This window comes from Anomaloglossus baeobatrachus, chromosome 4 (genome assembly GCF_048569485.1).
Source record: "Anomaloglossus baeobatrachus isolate aAnoBae1 chromosome 4, aAnoBae1.hap1, whole genome shotgun sequence".
Taxonomy (NCBI): domain Eukaryota; kingdom Metazoa; phylum Chordata; class Amphibia; order Anura; family Aromobatidae; genus Anomaloglossus; species Anomaloglossus baeobatrachus.
This window is the reverse complement of record NC_134356.1, coordinates 102,722,907-102,743,195: the sequence shown is the minus strand read 5'-3', so window position 1 is coordinate 102,743,195 and position 20,289 is coordinate 102,722,907. Positions and strand designations below refer to the sequence as shown.

The 20,289-nt window shown below is 42.5% G+C and overlaps 1 protein-coding gene across 1 annotated transcript in view; it reads right to left on the bottom strand.

The window, feature by feature from the left end:
- Window positions 1-20,289, bottom strand: part of LOC142303261 (A disintegrin and metalloproteinase with thrombospondin motifs 2-like) — a 646,340-nt gene that overhangs the window by 133,556 nt on the left and 492,495 nt on the right. The window contains exons 11-13 of the mRNA XM_075344495.1: window positions 10,897-11,042; window positions 4,251-4,426; window positions 963-1,096 (exon numbers count right to left, since the gene is read on the bottom strand). Coding sequence (XP_075200610.1) covers window positions 963-1,096; window positions 4,251-4,426; window positions 10,897-11,042 — 456 coding nt within the window. The remainder of the gene's footprint in view (window positions 1-962; window positions 1,097-4,250; window positions 4,427-10,896; window positions 11,043-20,289) is intronic.

Sequence of the window (20,289 nt, the reverse complement as noted above, 5' to 3'; positions counted from 1 at the left end):
GGGGCACATACATCACAGGAGGGACTGGGGCATATACATCACAGGAGGGACTGGGGGGCATATACATCACAGGAGGGGCTGGGGGCATATACATCACAAGAGGGGCTGGGGGCATATACATGTCCCCAGTCCCTTGTGTGATGTATGTGTATGTGCCCCCAGTGTCTCCTGTGATGTATATACAGCAGTCCCAGTGTCTCCTATGTTTTATATGTGCCTCCAGTGTCTCCTGTGATGTATATACAGCAGTCCCAGTGTCCCCAATGTGTTATATGTGCCTCCAGTGTCTCCTGTGATGTATATACAGCAGTCCCAGTGTCTCCTATGCGTTATATGTGCCTCCAGTGTCTCCTGTGATGTATATACAGCAGTCCCAGTGTCTCCTATGTGTTATATGTGCCTCCAGTGTCTCCTGTGATGTATATACAGCGTCTGTTATGTGATGTATATGATTTACCAATCTTATCACAAAGAGTTGACTGCGCTCCAGACCCATACAAAAATGAAAAAGCAGTTGTGAGAAGAAACATGATTAGTATCACCAAACATCACAGCTGCACCAAAGAGAAGCCGCTCTGGCCGCCACAATAGGGGTAAGTTAATTAATTGTTTGACCAAATATAGCAGGGTCATTTTTACATTGATAATTTTGTGCGGCCCCCGAAGGTTGGTAGAAATTTCCAAATGGCCCCCGGTTGAACAAAGGTTCCCCACCCCTGGTTTAACTTAATCAGTTTATAAGCACTGTGTAGGTCCAGAACACTACAGATGTTCAGTGACACAATTGGATGCAAATGGATACAAAACAAAAATCACAGTATATATCTTTAAACAGATCAGTAAAATGCAAAAAATAAGGATGTAATAATAAGGCAAATTATTCCAGAGGATGTAACTTCCTAAGAATATGTTGCATTTGTGCTTAAAATAAAGATTTAAACAATTTTAACTTTTTTACTTACCAGACATTCCCCTCGAACACAGATATTATGAGAATCTTTATATGAGCACTGTGTTCCATCATGTGCTAGTCTTTTCATATACACCACATCTCCAGTTTTTTTTGACTGACAGTAAAGATGACATCTTTCTTTTTCTGAAAGAAAAATAGGAAACTAATGCTAAAATTAAGCACTTGAGGAGGAGCAAAAGTGCACACACTAGGGCAGTGCCATTTAAAAAGAACACCACGGAGAGGAGGTGGTGGCGCTGACCTGATGGTGTGTGAAGACACAACAGCGTGCTGCTGCCCCTGGCTGTAGAAGATATCTTCCAGATGTATATTTACCAGAATGGAGAGAATCACGTTAGGTGGGATGTGCTATGGGACATGAGGAGTTTTGGAGCTTTAGATAAGGTTATTAGTGCCAACACATTTCAGATTTTTCATTTGTTTTCTTTTTACCTTGAGAATCGCCAAAATGCATAGGTACTAGTGAAAACCTTATCTGATGCTACATGGATGGATCCTCATTTCTGGCAGTGCAGCCTGCCTAATGTGATTCTTTCCCAAAAAATTTGGGGGTTGTGTCGTCATTTTTCAAGACCCATAACATTTTCATTTTTTGGTTGATGGAGCCATGTGATGGATTATTTTTTGCAGGGTGAGGCGACGTTTTCATTTATACCATTTGGGATAGATATGATGTTTTGATCACTTGTTACAGCATTTTTTGTGGTATTGCAGTGACCAAAAAACATTAGTTTTGTCATGCAACTTTTTTATTATTACAGTGCATCCCGATTGGGTTGATTATTTTTATATTTTGATAGATCAGACATTTCTGAACCCAGCTATACCACATGTGTGTATTTTTTTATCTTTATTTTTAATGGGACAAAAAAGATGTAACTTTAACTTTTATGACTTTTTACTCTCATATTGTTTAAAACATTTTTTATAACGTTTTACGGTTCTTAATAGTTCTATCGGGGATTTGAAGATGTGATCTTCTAATTGTTTATGCTATATAGCCATAGCATAGCTGCATATAGTGACAATTTTAGTCTCCTTTGAAGCCTGGCCACAAGCAGGGTTTCAAAGAAGTGCCGTAATGACACGGAGGTCTTTAACAGACCCCCTGATGTCATAGAAATCCAACCTAAACTATTTAGTGTTCATGCATCATAATTGCAGTACAAAAATATGGAAACACAGGTTATACTGTAATAAAATAGGCAGAAAAAAACCAAGGGAGTGAATACTTTTGCAAGGCACTTTGTGTGTGTTTATATATATATAACACAACATATATTTCAACACCACAGATATTCCACACAGATTTAACTAAATTGGCCCAGTAATGTGCTCTGTCTCTTTCCAGGTCTGTCTCTTTCCAAGTCTGTCTCTTTCCCCGTCTGTCTCTGTCTGTCTCTGTCTCTCTCTATCCGTCTCCCCACCGACATCTTATTACCTCACATATAAGCATCTTATACTATGAATGTCTTTTGTTCCTATAGCAACCAATCACAGCTCCTACTAATAACCTGTAGTTCCAGGCTCCATTTACTTTAATGGAGGCATGTTTTTTGTAGCGTAACTGTAAAACGCGGGGTTAAATTTTCCTGTCAAAACATAGTCTATGACATACCCTGGGTCACATGGGCGTCTGTGCAAAATTTCGTGATTGTAAATGCGACTGTGCAGATACACTTTTGGTTTCACTTTTTCCCCATTATGTAGATAGAAAAATTGACTGGTAAATTGGAACGCGCGGGGCTAAAATTTCACCTCACAACATAGCCTATGACGCTCTCGGGGTCCAGACGTGTGAGTGTGCAAAATTTTGTGGCTGTAGCTGCGATGATGGAGATGGCAATGCCGGACACACACACACACACACACACACACATTCAGCTTTATATATTAGACATATATATATACACACACATACACACACACACACATACTATATATATATATATATATATATATATAATAAATATATATTATATATATATATATATATATATATATATACACACACACGCACACATAACAGCAGGAGCCTGCTCATTCCTGCTCATTCCTTCCAGTGGTGACATTACAGTTACATGACTACATGACATGTCACCAAGGGTCCTCAAGCAGTCTTTACATCACAAGCTATACAGATAATGCTATTAGCGATATAGCTCCTACTGTAGACGCTGGGGTCCCAAGGGAAAGGGGGTCCCTTGGCAGCCTGCTGTAAAGTTTGCCCTGCCCTAATGCCAGCCCTATGCTGGACCAAAGGAAAGTCAGTAACATCTAATGTTATTATTTTAACCCAGCATTGGCCACATGAGGCCCGAAAGCTATAAACAGAAAGTTATCAGCTGAAAACCAATTCATTCATTTACTGTAACAATTAAAACTAAGGTAGTGAATTACAAAAACAGTAATTTTATTTGTACTCCAGGAGACATGCACATGCGAGACAATTCTGCAATTAAGTAGGCACAACTTTAGTTTTCATTCTCATATATACAAATACTGTAAACCTGCATTGGGCTCCACATCTTGGATTTTTAACCACCAGCAGGTGAGAATCTGTCAGCAGTATTCACATCTCAAACTCTGTATATGTCCATCTAGCTCTCTCACAGGAAAGTCCAGCAATACTTTTACATAACCAGTCCGTACCCTACTGAGAATATATTTTTATTGATATGCAAATAAGGCTGTAGATCTAAAGCCTCTGTCACTCCAGCTCTGTTTCCTGCTTAGTGCTACTTCCTCCTTTCTATGTGGGGAGTAGAGTTGGGGTGACAGAGGCGTCAGATCTACATCCTCACTTGCAAATCAATTATAATGTTGATTTTTCAGTAATGGAGAACTAGACTGTCTGGCTAAAGGTACTGCTGGACACTTGTCTTTGACAGCACAACACGTGCATATAAATAGTTTGGGGGGAGGTGAAATCCTGCTGACAGATTCCTATTAAGATACCCATATTTCTCATTGCATAGCACAATGATTTTAATGTTTATACATGCAGTGCATTTAGACATACAGTACATGTACAGAAAAATGCTGCAAATAATAATACTAGCTTGTAGATAACCAGTCATTGTCAGTTAAAGGAGCACTAAACAAACATGGATAACCTGATCTATCTGGTTAATGCCTAAACATTTTTTATTTTAGAATGATAAAAATAAGCTAAAAACAAAGAGAACCTGACAGTTTTCCACAGATAAAGAAAGGACAGTGTCATACATTTATTTTTTAGAAAGTCATCTTAAAAAGGTACTAAACAAAAAATTACCATCTGGATGTTCATATGGAGTCCAGTGATGTTTAGCATTCTGATATTCAAAAAATGGGTCCCATTGTTTGCACTGTTCTTCTCTGAAGTCCTCGGCATCTTTACGACACTCTTGATGGTTACAGAGCTGTAATTCATAGCTTGGTCCTGTACATGAACGACCTCCATTAGATGGGCTAAATATAAAACATTATAAGTTTGAGCATTGCAGACAATATTTTTCTAGGCAACAATTTTGTCAAATAAAGCAAGATATTATGGGCCCGATTCATCAAAATGTTTACACCAGAATTCTGGCATCAAACATCTTGAAATATTGTAAACTTGGAGTTATGCACAAATTTTAGCAGTTTTCGCCATTTTTACGCAAGTTTGGTCAAAATCAGAGTTTCACATTCTCATTAATCAAAACTTGTGCCAATGTTTTAGCACTCAGATGTGCTGGTAATGCAATAAAATGAGCAATGTTGCTAAATGTACCAACAAATACTAGAACCACTGTTTTACCTGCAGACATGGGGAGATCAGTGATAAAATCAACCAATAGGTGAGTTCACGGTCTACAATGAATGACTAACAATTGCAGAACCCCAGATGGATGAGTATGGTGGGTTTCAGAATGTGCATATGTATTACAAGACAAGACATAATCCTGTACAACCTAATGAAACCTTGACCACCAAAAACAATGAGAAAATAGATCCAACAAACAGTTTACCTGGAGGACAAGCAGCAGGGGCGTCCCCCTAGGGCTCAATAATCCCCTCCTTCAGGTCTAAACATATTGTAGAAATAACAACTCCTTTCTGCAAAATGGGGACAGGCTCCCCACTATTATCTCCTCCAGGAAACAATGGGACAATGCATCGGTCTTAATTTTTTTAACCCCTGAATGATAAGTCACAAAAAAGTTGAATCTGGTAAAAAACAGAGACCACCTTGCTTGTCTAAGAGGTACTTTGCACGCTGCGACATCGCTAGCCGATTGTAGCGATGCCGAGCGCGATAGTTCCCGCCCCCGTCGCAGATGCGATTTCTTGTGATAGCTGCTGTAGCGAACATTATCGCTACGGCAGCTTCCCATGCACTTACCTGCCCTGCGACGTCGCTCTGGATCCTAAGGGGGCGGGTTGTGCGGCGTCACAGCGACGTCACAGCGACGTCACACGGCAGGTGGCCAATAGAAGCAGAGGCGGAGATGAGTGGGACGTAAATATTCCGACCACCTCCTTCCTTCCTCATTGCAGGCGGGACGCAGGTAAGGAGTTGTTCCTCGCTCCTACGGCTTCATACACAGCGATGTGTGCTGCCGCAGGAACGAGGAACAACATTGTACCTGTCGCTGCAGTGGAATTATGGAAATGACCGACACTACACAGATCACCGATTTTCGACGCTTTTGTGATTGTTTATAGGTGCTTCTAAGCTTTACACGTTGCGATGTTGTTACTGGCGCCGGATGTGCGTCACTTTTGATTTGACCCCGACGAGATCGCAGTAGCGATGTCGCAATGTGCAAAGTACCCCTGAGTCAGTCACTTAGCAGATTCCAAATATAATACATTTTTATAATCCTTGAGGACCATGACCTGATGTACTGCCCCCTCCAAAAAATGATAACAGTCGTCAAAGGCAATTTCATAGCCAGAAGTTCCCTATTGCCAATATCATAGTTCCTTTCAGCGGGTGACAATTTTTTGGAGAAAAATGCGCACAGACGCTTTTCACTTGGGGACGACCTCTGTGACTATATAGCCCCTAGCCTCACCTCAGATGCATCCACCTCTACAATAAGTGGTTGGTGATGTTGGGCTGTGTGAGGATCAGAGCGAAGCAAAACTTTTCCTTAAGGAAGCAAACGCCACATGAGGCTGCTCAGACCATCTCAAAAAGACTGTCCGTATCCTGGTCATATCAGTTAATGGTTTAGCTACTACCGAAATTTTTGTAATAAACCTATGGTGATAGTTGGCAAAACCAAAAAACTGCTGTAAAGTATACAGATTTCCAGGGAGATTTCAGTAGAGGACTTACCAGACTTTTGCGGGATCCATACGATAACCAGTGGATGATAATCAATAGCCCAGAAATTGAATCTCCTGAATGGTAAACATACATTTCTCTAACTTGACAAAACGTTTTTTCTTCCTAAGTACTTGTTAAACCTGCCTCACATGTACCTGGTGTGACTCTAGGTCAGGCGGATAAATTAAAATGACAAACAAATAGACTACCACAAATCTACCCACCAGATGTTGAAAACAAAATGCTGAAAAACAGAGGGAACATTGGACAAACCAAAACACATGACAAGATTTTCATAATGCCCCTCTGGAGTATTGAAGGTCGTCTTTCACTCATGACCCCTCCCTGATATGGATAAGATTGTAGGCCCCTCTAAAATCCAATTTGATAAACCATTTTGCCCTGACAATCTCATTAAAGAGGTCTGGGATGAGAGGGTAAGGATCCCAAACGGTGATCCAATTTAGTTTATGGAAATCCAAAGAGAAGCACAACTCCTCATTTTTTTCCTAGCTAACAAAAATCCTGCTGCTATGAGAGATGAGGAGGATCTAATATGACTTTTGGCAAAGCTCTCTGTAATGTAATCCTTCATAGCTTGCCTCTGAAGACAAGAAATGTTATATAACCTGTTTTTAGGCAACTTGAACCCTGGAATTAGATTGATTAAGACAGTAAGGGCAGTGAGATGGCAGCTCCTGACACCCTTGCTCAGAAAAAGATCCTCAAAGTCTGAAAAAGTCTGACTCTGGCAATCACCTGGTAGATAGAGGCCATAGCTATATAGGTGTTCATGCAGTTATTTAGACAGTAATTGCTACACCCCAAAACCTCCCATGACTAAAAGTCTACTGCAGGATTGTGTAAGCCATGAAAGACCTACAACTCCTCAAGCACATAACAGCCAATGGATTCAGTGTGCATAGCCCCAACCTGGAGACATAAATCCTGAACAACCTGAGTGAATGCTCCTGACTCATGGTTGCAGAATCTATAGCAATTATGGGAATAGGCTTCGGCAACTCATGAGGAGTAAAGCCCTGGGCTCTCGACAAGCTAAGCATCCACCAGATTGGACTCCGCACCACTAACCAAAAAGGCAAAAATAAACACCTTTCTTCAACCTAAAATGACCTCGGTGGGTAAAAAAACCTGTGACCTACTTACGGAAAAGATATGTACACCCAGGTTGCTATCCTCCATGCAACCTTGGCTCATTCGTTTTTACAGTGGTTGTTTATGGTTACATATTGAGAGGCAGGTACCTAAAAAATGACCGTTACAAAAACAAAAAAAACAGACTCCTGTTTTGCACCAAACAACTGGAAGTTCAGTGTAAAAGTTGCCCCTCAAACTGCATGGGTTCCTCTGCAGGGTTAGACCGAAGATCATTAGAGACAAAAACCTCAGTAGGTAGCGGTATCTCATTTGGTCTGTCATGGAGATGACGATCAAGCCGAATTGCTAGGGACAATGCAGCCTCCAAGGACACAGGAGTCCCATACAGCACAAAGACGTCTTTTACTTTTTCAGAAAGACCCTGATAAAACTAACTCCAAAGAGGGTCATTCCACCTAGTGTATGTGAACCATCTTCAGGTTCACTCACAGCAAAACTCCTCAGCTGACTGATCTCCCTGTCAAAGCTGACATAGTTTGAACTCAACCAAGGAAACACAGCCAGGATCATCATAAACAAGCCCCACAGCACTGAAAAATTAATCAACCGTCCAAAAATGCCAAGCTTGAAGGGAGATCACAATCCTCACCCGCTGCTCCTCGGTAACCGAGGAGTGCGGTCGAAGCCTAAAGTACAGTTTACAAGCTTCCCTAAAAACAACAAACTTATCCCAACCTCCAGAGAACCTATCAGGCATAGCCAATTTAGGGTCAGGCAGGAATTATAATAAACTCCTCAATTGAATGTGTTTTTGTTTTCTTTAAATGTTCCTATGCGGAGATAATCCTCTATATGTGTCCCTGCTCTGTACTGTGTAATGGTTATTTCTGATCGTACAAGAACATAATCTAATCATATCACATCTCTTGGGCCGGGGAAAAATTAAAAAGTATCCAAACAGCCATTAGCCAACTGGTCAAACAGCAAATGCGCTCGCAGAATGCAGCCGGACCAACTCATAAGCCTTGACGCTGGGTTACAAGCTTATGTATTTTGGCCAATACCTCTCTTTATTAAATATCATTTTAGAATTATTTTTTTAAATTGGACAATTTTCGGCAGGCTGCAGCTGGGCCCTTTGGTGTGTCTGTCCTGTGTGTTAATGCACTTATATAGTGCTGGGCAGCCCGCCTGATCTAATAGTATAGGAGTCATCAATAGGCTATGAGCCAAACTGTGTGCATCGCACATACCTGTGTGACTGGCGTCCTATGCAAATCTCATGTTTAATACCAGCAACCACTCTCTATGATATGGTAGGCTGAGAGTGGTTGTCTTATCGGTATTCTGCACCTGTGCTTCCCTCACCTTTATCAAAAGTGGCCGGCTGCATCCTGCTAGTGCATTTACTGTTTGACCTTTGTTGGGTAATGGCTGTTTTTGTTGAGTTTTTTTGATGCCTTTGTAGAAAAATGGTTGCAATTCGTACACATTTCCCAGAATATTTCTGTTCCGCCACTTGAATTAAACTTGAAAAATCTTCACTTCTATTGTATCTCAATTGTGTTATTTTAAATAAAAAATAGCGGCATGCAGAGCCCACGGTATTAAGATTTGGTCACATTCCATATATTGCTGGATCTATCTACAGTCATATGAAAAAGTTTGGGCACCCCTATTAATGTTAACCTTTTTTCTTTATAACAATTTGGGTTTTTGCAACAGCTATTTCAGTTTCACATATCTAATAACTGATGGACTGAGTAATATTTCTGGATTGAAATGAGGTTTATTGTACTAACAGAAAATGTGCAATCCGCATTTAAACAAAATTTGATTTGACCGGTGCAAAAGTATGGGCACCTCAACATAAAAGTGACATTAATATTTTGTAGATACTCCTTTTGCAAAAATAACAGCCTCTAGTCTCTTCCTGTAGCTTTTAATGAGTTCCTCGATCCTGGATGAAGGTATATTTGACCATTCATGTTTACAAAACAATTCCAGTTCAGTTAAGTTTGATGATCGCCGAGCATGGACCGCACGCTTCAAATCATCCCACAGATGTTCAATGATATTCAGGTCTGGAGACTGGGATGGCCATTCCAGAACATTGTAATTGTTCCTCTGCATGAATTCCTGAGTAGATTTGGAGCGGTATTTTGGATCATTGTCTTGCTGAAATATCCATCCACTGCGTAACTTCAACTTCGTCACTGATTCTTGCACATTATTGTCAAGAATATGCTGATACTGAGTTGAATCCATGCGACCCTCAACTTTAACAAGATTCCCGGTGCCAGCATTGGCCACACAGTCCCAAAGCATGATGGAACCTCCACCAAATTTTACTGTGGGTAGCAAGTGCTTTTCTAGGAATGCCGTGTTTTTATGCCTCCATGCATAATGCCTTTTTGTATGACCAAACAACTCAATCTTTGTTTCATCAGTCCACAGGACCTTCTTCCAAAATGTAACTGGCTTGTCCAAATGCGCTTTTGCATACCTCAGGCGACTCTGTTTGTGGCGTGCTTGCAGAAAAGGCTTCTTTCGCATCACTCTCCCATACAGCTTCTCCTTGTGCAAAGTGTGCTGTATTGTTGACCGACGCACATTGACACCATCTGCAGCAAGATGATGCTGCAGGTCTTTGGAAGTGGTCTGTGGATTGTCCTTGACTGTTCTCACCATTCTTCTTCTCTGCCTTTCTGATATTTTTCTTGGCCTGCCACTTCTGGACTTAACAAGAACTGTACCTGTGTTCTTCCATTTCCTTACTATGTTCCTCAGAGTGGAAACTGACAGTTTAAATCTCTGAGACAACTTTTTGTATCCTTCCCCTGAACAACTATGTTGAATAATCTTTGTTTTCAGATCATTTGATAGTTGTTTTGAGGGGCCCATGATGCCACTCTTCATAGGAGATTCAAATAGGAGAACAACTTGCAAGTGGCCACCTTAAATACCTTTTCTCATGATTGGATACACCTACCTATGAAGTTCAAAGCTCAATGAGGTTACACAACCAATTTAGTGCTTTAGTAAGTCAGTAAAAAGTAGTTAGGAGTGTTCAAATCAAGAAATTGATAAGGGTGCCCATACTTTTGCACCGGTCAAATTTTGTTTAAATGTGGATTGCACATTTTCTGTTAGTACAATAAACCTCATTTCAATCCAGAAATATTACTCAGTCCATCAGTTATTAGATATATGAAACTGAAATAGCTGTTGCAAAAACCCAAATTGTTATAAAGAAAAAAAGTTAACATTAATAGGGGTGCCCAAACTTTTTCATATGACTGTATATCTGGAACCTTGGATATTTTTCTATGCTCTGATGTTCACAGCTCTGATCCTCCTATACCATGCATTCCAATCTGCTCAGGGGTAAGCTGTAAATCAACACCTTCGCGATTCCACAGATTGTATACCTCCATAGATGACAATATATGGATATACTGAAAACATCTGGCTATGCATACATGAATAAAACGTAACTTACTGAGGATTGTCACAGCTTCTTGTTCTATATCTGACACCTGTTCCGCATGTTCTAGAGCATGATCCGAATTTACTCCATTGTCCCCAATTTCCATCTTGCCGAAGAATTTCTGGAGTTAACCAAATGCAGTGACCTTTAAAGCAATGCTTAGAGCAAAAACAAAAAATATATATTTAATTAATCAAATATGCAGTTTAACTTTGAAGTATGGTAATATCTAACTACTAATATTTAATAAAATAATAAATACATTTACAACATGAAATTTTATTACAAAACAACTATTACTGTATAATGAATTTGAGTGAATCATGTACTTTACAGTTAGTAAATGTACTCAAGATAATTGTTATTCCTAAAATCATATTATTTTTTCACTAAGCACAGAAAATACATGCTAATTGTTAATATAAAGACTAATCTCAACGTTGTTTCTTACTTACACCTTTGTGTCTTTCTTTATTCTTTACATACCCTTGGCGCATCCAGCTTCACAAAGCTACTAATATTGCTAATACTATATTTCACAAAACTTGGCTCCCCTCAGTGCTGAAGACACCCATCTGCATCCCATTTTCTCTGTGCTCCTATTCCAAGCTTTCTGAGTTTCTGTGCACTTTCTATTCTTGTACTGTACCCTGCCTGATCAATTTTATTACCTGCCATCTACACATCAGTATAGCTACCTATGTGGTTTTTCATTACTAGCTGGTTCTAGGAGAACTCAACACTGAAATCATCCATAACAGTAGAGGTGAGTAGTGATTATGCTGGCTATTGACAAATTAGTTTTGTAAAACTGCCATTGTAGTGCTATTACTGCATATGGTGTGACACCCTGGCGCCGTCAGGTGGTCACAGAAGAACACAACACCCCACATAACACCTTCCCACACTAGCTCCATTCAGCCACAAAATCCTAGACACCCCCCTCAGGGTAAGAAGGACACACCAGTGGGCAGGACCAGGTGGTTTGGAAGCACCCACCTAGGGGTCTTGAGGATCCGGGGGTAGGAACACAGTAGTCTAAGCTAAGTTCAAGTTGAAGATGGAGGTGCAAGTGGAGAGGAGTCTGTGACAGTGACAGACTGTGGAGGTCAAGGCTGTGCCTAGTGGAGGGTAGCCAGGGTAGTGGCCCTGGTCTACTGGCTAAGTGGCAAGCAGTGGACCGTGTCCAAAGGTGACGGGAGTCCGGTTGCGGGAGATCCAGAGCGGACCGGGACAGGGTTGGAGCCCACCGGTACCGACAGCGGGGATCAGGTCCTGAAACCATGCACAGGCGGCGTACCTGGACCCTAGTTAGAAGACGGTTGCAAGCCCCTTCTCTAATTCACCAGGCCGGGAGCAAGGTTTCAGACATTGCTCCAGAAGTGTTAGCCCAGATAGAGCGAAACGGCAGCCCACCACGGGGATAGGGTATCCGCAAACACCCACTGAAATCCCAAGGGTCAGTTTTCGCGGGCACATCTCCCAACCAGAACATACCGGGAGCGAACTTCCCCGTTCCAAACGGAGTTATCCAGAAGTAAGGAAAAATTACAGAATGCTGGAGGAAGGGACATCGGTACACCAGCCGGGTGTGGGACCCGAGTACACCCAGACGCGGCAGCCAGCCACTGACACCTTTGTTTACCAACAGACTTGTGTGCAATTATTCAACAGTGAGTACATCAACATCCCCCGGACGCGCCACCTCTGGTTACATCACTCCCCGTGTTCTGGACACTGAGCCCCGGGGCATCCACCCCTATGCACGGAGAGGTTAAACAACCAGCTGCCATTCCATCGCCCCCGGTGCCTCCCAACAGCAGCGATGGTACTCCATATTACAACACACCATGGGTGGCGTCACAAAGTATTCCCAGCAATCCCTGTATATATACGTCCTTTTTTTATTTGAGTGTTCGCGCGACCCCCAGGTCTGGAAATCCCTCGAGCCACTGCGGATCCAGATCCGAGCAGCCCGACTGCTGACGTGGGGGCGGCACAATGGCAAAAGATACTCTTCTGCCACATGTATTAATAGAGCTATATCTGCAGTTTCACATGACTGGCCTCTTAGTAACAAGCAACATACACCGGTCAACTAATCTCAAACCCTCTTTGAAGAAGCACATCCTGCAGTATCCTCCTTTCAGTTCCCTGTATATACTGTAGAGCCCCATCCTGCAGCATATATCTGCTATCATTCCCCTGAACACAGTCTATCCTTCTGTATATCGTTCCTTTTAGCCTCCTCTACACAGTCCTTCCTGCAGTATATCCTTTCTCTTAACATCCTCTTCACAGTCCATTCTGCATGTTTTCTCACTTCTCTGCATTGTGTACACATTATGTCCTGCAATATATCTCTCCTCTTAGTTCCCAGTTCATTCTCCAGTTTATCCTTTTATTCCATAAAAGTGTATATATTTCCCTGATTCCCACTGTATGCCCTACCTAAAAACCTTTTTAAATTCTCCTGTGCTCTATGTACATCCAGATGGTCTGATCCTATCGGCGTCTTTGATGCAGCGTTTATCCCTCCTCTCTGCTGCTTATCGCCATCCTCTTGGTTTGATTGACATGGATGACACCTCTTGCCTGAACCACATAGCCAGACAAAATGCATGTGGACTTGTGTTTTAGACACTGCACATAGTAGGGCAGAGCGAAGTGCGTCAATCAGAGCAAGAGGATGGCGATCAGGAGTGGAGGGGAGGGATAGGCATCACACCAAGGACGCCCATCGCCCGTAGCTATTTGGCTATGACTTTACAGCTGTTAGATTTTGCCTGGCGACAATGATGACGCATGAACACTTATGATTTAGGCTCTGCCTGCAGTGGGGCAGAGGAAAGTGCATAAATCAAAGCAAGAGGATGGCGATTAGCAGTGGAGGGGAGGGATAGGCACCGCACCAAGGACGTCCATTGGATTGGACAGTCCGGATTTACATGGAGCAATGGAGAATTTAAAGAGGTTTTGGGGGGCATACAGTGGGAGTCAGGGATTATATACACCGTTTTGCAATGCAGCACAGGCACTGCTGAAGTACTATTTTTGTTTGGACATGAAAAATACTGGTGACACGTTCCCTTTAAGAAACTGACAGACTACATGGATGGAAAGCTTATGACTGTTATGAAAAGAAGGGTGACCATATTGGACGTTAAAGGCCGCTTTCCACGCTACGACATCGCTCAAGCGATCTCGTTGGGGCCACAGAATTTGTGACGCACATCCAGCCGCTTTAGCGATGTCGTTGCGTGTGACACCTATGAGCGATTTTGAATCGTCGCAAAAACGTCCAAAATCGCTAATCGGTGACATGCCCCCATGTTCCTAATTATCGTTGCTGCTGCGTGTACGATGTAGTTCGTCGTTCCTGCGGCAGCACACATCACTATGTGTGACACCGCAGGAACGAGGGACCTCACCTTACCTGCGGCCGCCGGCAATACGGAAGGAAGGAGGTGGGCGGGATGTTACGTCCTGCTAATCTCCGCCCCTCCGCTTCTATTGGGCGGCTGCTTAGTGACGTCACTGTGACGCTGAACGAACCGCCCCCTTAGAAAGGAGGCGGTTCGCCGGTCACAGCGACGTCGCTAGGCAGGTAAGTAGTGTGACGGGTCTGAGCGATGTTGTGCGCCAGGGGCAGCGATTTGCTCGTGTCGCACAACCGATGGCGGTAACGATATCGCAGCATGTAAAGCGGCTTTTATACTTATTTTTTTATGTTAGAAATATATTTTTATATATTTGCAGATCTTTTGTTATTATCACTTTAACAGATGAAGATAAACAATCAAAATAGGAAAATGTATGTTTTTCATTTCGTTGCATAAAAATTCTGCACAGTAATAGTCGCCCAATAATTCTGTGTAACAATATTCTCCTAAGAAAGATGATACCTCACTTTTACTTTCTTAAATACTCAGAATTCAGGTTTATTAATCCCTTACCAACATCTACCATACATGTAAGACACAAGTGGGTAGAGGGTGTATGTAGGGGACCTAAAGGGTGAGCCCTGTGGTATTGCTGTGTATAATATAAGCGATCATACGTTCACACGTTCAAGTACCATAAAGGGACTAATAAATACAGTAAAAAGTTAATAAAATAAATTGTATTTTAAATATGAAAAAAAATATAATTTCACACTGCAAAAAATAAGCCCTTAAACAGCTCCGTCACAAAAAAATGAAAACTTTACAAACCTTGGAAAATGGTGACACATGGAGAAAAAAATATTTTAAACATTTAAGATTTTTTAAAAAAACTAAAATAATAATAAAAAAAATAGACAAGTTTGGTATTATAATTATTGTATACTGATGAGAAGAATCATATTGCCAGGTAACGTTTTGAAACTATTTAGGCCATAAAAACATTTCACATAAAACAATGTCAGAAATTATTATTTATTTTTTGCAATTTCACAGTTCTTGGCATCTTTTCCTGTTTTCAAATACACGATATGGAAAAATTAAGGGTGTCAATCAAAGATAAAACTCGTCCCGCAAGCAAGGCTTCATACTTCTATGTGAACAGAAAAATAAAAAAGTTATGGCATTTGGAAGAAGGGGAGGAAAGAAAGAAAACAAAAAAAATGGAAATTGTCCATGTTGGGAAGGGGTTGACATCTTTTGAACTGACCAACAGCTCTGTAGTTGTTCCTGAATAAAATTATTCATGAAAAAAACAACTTGCCTAATAATTCTGCACACTTGTATAGTGATGTAATTTTTTCATTGCAATTTACTACTCAAATCGAACCACAAAACAATATACAGCAATACTACAGTATATACAGTAAAACTAATTATTTTAACCTTACTGATATAGTATTAATCATTCACCGTGCACAGATTGTCATAACTCCTTCACAGCTCCTCTTATGCAGCATTTGTCCCTCAAGAATATTTATTGGTTATTACTCTGAGACAATCATTGTAAGTTGAAAGACTATTATCTTGAGAACATATCTTTACGGAAAAGCTATTATTTGGTTCTATAACCCCCAAAAAGTACACTCAAAATAAGAAAATCTATGAATCATGACTTCATGTATATATAAATAGAAAGAGACAGAGCTGGAAAGAGACAGACGGGGAAAGAGACAGACGGGGAAAGAGACAGACCTGAAAAGAGACAGACCAAGACAGACAGAAAAGAGACAGACGGGGAAAGAGATAGACAGACACACACATAGAGATAGACACAGAGATAAGGTGGCTTTACACACTGCAACATCGCAAACGATATCGCTGTAACGTCACCGGTTTTGTGACGTAATAGCGACCTCCCCAGCGATATTGCAGTGTGTGAAACACATCAGCGACCTGGCCCCTGCTGTGAAGTTGCTGATCGCTACAAATCGTTCAGGACCATTCTTTGGTCCTTTGTTTCCCGCTGTGCAGCATGATCGCTAGAAAGTCTCAGTGTTGATTTAAACTCTATAGAGCAACTTTGGGATGAGTTGGAGCAGAACGAGTTGGGGGCCAATCCTTCATTGTGTAAAGGGGACTTAAATGTGCAGGCAGCAGGAGCCGGCTTCTGCGGACACTGGTAACCACAGTAAACATCGGGTAACCAAGAAGCCCTGTCCTTGGTTCCCCGATATTTACCTTCGTTACCAGCCTCCGCCGCTCTCACTGTCAGTGCCGGCTCCTGCTCCTTGCACGTGTAGTAGAGTACACATCGGGTAATTAACCCCATGTGTGCTGTAACTAGGAGAGCAGGGAGCCAGCGTTAAGCAGTGTGCGCTGCTCCATGCTCTCTGCACGTGTAGGTACAGCACACATCGGGTAATTAACCCGATGTGTGCTGTAACTAGGAGAGCAGGGAGCCAGCGCTAAGCAGTGTGCGCTGCTCCCTGCTCTCTGCACGTGTAGCTACAGCACACATCGGGTAATTAACCCGATGTGTACTGTAGCTAGGAGAGCAGGGAGCCAGCGCTAAGCAGTGTGCGTGGCTCCTGCTCTGTGCACATGTAGCTGCAGCACACATCGGGTAATTAACCCAATGTGTACTGTAGCTAGGAGAGCAGGGAGCCAGCGCTAAGCAGTGTGCGCTGCTCCCTGCTCTCTGCACGTGTAGCTGCGTGCGCTGGTAACCAAGGTAAATATCGGGTTGGTTACCCGATATTTACCTTAGTTATCAAGCGCAGCATCACTTCAGTGCGTCGCTGCTGGCTGGGGGCTGGTCACTGGCTGCTGGTGACAGCTCACCAGCAACCCGTGTAGCGATGCTCCAGCGATCCCTGCCAGGTCAGGTTGCTGGTGGGATTGCTGGAGCATCTGACTGTGTGACCTCTCACCAGCAACCTCCTAGCAACTTACCAGCGATCCCTATCAGGTTGTATCGTTGTTGGGATCGCTGGTAAGTTGTTTAGTGTAAAGGGGCCTATAGAGAGAGACAGACAGACACAGAGATGGAGACAGATAGACTGATACAAATACAGAGAGATAGCAATAGTCAGACAGAGACATAGACACAGACAGACAAGGAAAGAGACAGACAGAGAGACAGACAGACAGCGAAACACAGACAGAGACTGGGAGAGAGACAGAGAGACAGTTACTATCCTGGGCAATGCCCAGATACTACAGCTAGTACATACATATATCTAAAATTAGATGAATAGATTAAACACCGGTGCTAATGCAATACTGGAGCTGTGAGTGAACAGGGGGCCCTGTGAGAAAGCCTTACAAAGAGACAGACGGGGAAAGAGACAGACGTGGAAAGAGACAGCCGGGGAAAGAGACAGACAGTAATGCCTGATTGGAGCCACAGACTCAGACTGGCTGTAAGGGGAGTCTAGAGAAAATCTGCTCACAAAGCAGGACCCCAAGAACTCTGCAACCCTTTAACCCCTATACAGGGATTTGGAATTACACAGAGCCCCAGAGATCACTACCTGTGGTAAGCTATAGTCCGTGGTCGTCAGGCAGGGTCAAAAACCAGGAGATGCTAAACAGGAACAGAATCGTCAGGCAAGGGGGTGTATTGAGGAGACAAAGCAGAGGTCAAATCCGGAGCTGGCAGCAAGGTACAAAAACGACAGGCAGGAGGGTAGTCAAACAACAAGCAAAGGTCAGCGCACAGGCATCAACATACAAGCAGCACATGAGCCAGGAGTACAGAACTATCTCTGGCAGTGGTCATGTGACAGGAGGGGGAATAAGAAGGGTGTAGTGTCTTCCCATTGGCTGCAGGTGAATGTTGGCAACTTCAGCTGGAAGACGCACGCCACCTACAGTCAGCCAGTGGTACTGCAGGTTCCAGGGAAACCCAGCCTAGTGGATGAGCGGAGCCTGTGCTCCGCAGAGCCACGGGCACCGACTCCACTCCCATCACCAGCACTATCCATGGTGGGAACATGGCGTCGTCTGGCGATCGAAGCAGAAGTCGCAGGAGCGGACTCCGGTGGGGACGTGACACAGACCTGGAAAGAGACAGACCTGGAAAGAGATAGCCCTGGAAAGAGACAGCCCTGGAAAGAGACAGACGGGGAAAGAGACAGATGGGGAAAGAGACAGACTTGGAAAGAGACAGACGGGGAAAGAGACAGACCTGGAAAGAGACAGACCTGGAAAGAGACAGACCAAGACAGACGGAAAAGAGACAGACGGGGAAAGAGACAGACAGATACACACATAGAGACAGACACAGAGATAGAGAGAGACAGACACAGAGATGGAGACAGATAGACTGATACAAATACAGACAGATAGAAATAGTCAGACAGAGACACAGACACAGACAGGCAAGCAAAGAGACAGACAGATAGAGAGACAGACAGCGACACACAGACAGAGACTGGGAGAGAGACAGAGAGACAGTTACTATCCCCGGCAATGTCCGGGTACTACAGCTAGTACATACATATATCTAAAATTAGATGAATAGATTAAACACCGGTGCTAATGCAATACTGGAGCTGCGAGTGAACAGGGGGCCCTGTGAGAAAGCCTTCCAAAAACCAAAGAACTTAAAATCAATATTTGATCACCGTGCATCCATGGAATGGAGTCCTGAATCAGCTAAATCCAAAAATCCTAACTGATTGGTGTGAATATGTGGGATGTACTAACAGGATAATGTAAATGTGTAGCAAAAACAGGGATGATGCTCCCTGTAAAACAATGAAAAAGCGCTAATCCCACCTGGATAATCCAATTATAGACAATTTAGGGCTAAATAAACATGCAATAAGTAAAGACACACTCTGAAGTGAAGCTGAATGGATACCTGAAATCAGAAGCTCTAAGTGATCTTGAATAAGGAAATCTGTGTACCTGCTTCTTAAGTGAGTGGCTTGTTGTTAGTTGCACTGCCTTCAGCAGAGGAGAGTGGGCGTGATACACACGGCGGAGCACTCCAGCCGGTAGTTCTCCGATCAACACAAATCGCGTACAAAAGTTGCAAGTGATGACACAGGCACAGGTGATAGCCACTACGGGCTCACCCGAGGTCCAAAAAACCGACGCATTTCGAAGGGCAAAATGGCCTCCTTCGTCAGGGATTCATATATTTATCTAACTAGATAGATAGATAGATAGATAGATAGCTGTATTAAACAGATTCACTCCGGTCTTTATGAGGAGGTGAGGTGGAGTACAAAGCTCCTAATCCATTAAATGGAGCATGCCTCTTAATAAATCAGACAAGGCGGGAAGTAGAGTACACCTCCACTTTCTCTTGCCATGAATTTTACTCCAGTCTGTGCTGTAGTAAGATTTGTTGTGACCACTGCGCCCCTTCCCTCCGCAGCTCCACCACTTTACCTGTTTTGAACAAAATGGAGTAAGAATGCCAAAAGTCACAACATTTTAGCACAGCCTCGAGTTGCACCAAATTTTGTGACAATTCAAGTTTTACACTGAAATGCTATGATAAATCGAACCCATAAAGTTTATTAAGGAATTACCGAATAAAGCACACATTACAGTACAGCACATGAAGGAGACAATCATATACAGGGTATCATTAGGATAGATATACAAAGAATAAGATACTAAAAGTATATTGACGCATCATATGCAGCATACAGAAGTTATGTACAATGAGTGCATGCATTAAGCAGCTCTGAGTACAAACAAATACAATGACGCAAAAGAAAAACAATCAACTACTGCTACTGAATATCCATTTGATTCTGCCCAGGGTAAGAGGAACCAAAGAAATGTGTTTGAGGTGACACAGGGACAATCTGAAGGAGAGGCAGACTGGATAGTCAGGGGGAACTCAACCCATCTACCAAAGATTTTAGCATACTTATCATGGCAGCCCCAACGTATATAAATGCATTTTTTTAAAAGCATGGGAAAGATTCACTGCTAATTTCATTTAGAAAAAGTAGGTGTTATATCAGACAACCAATATTTAGCCTCAAACATCCGA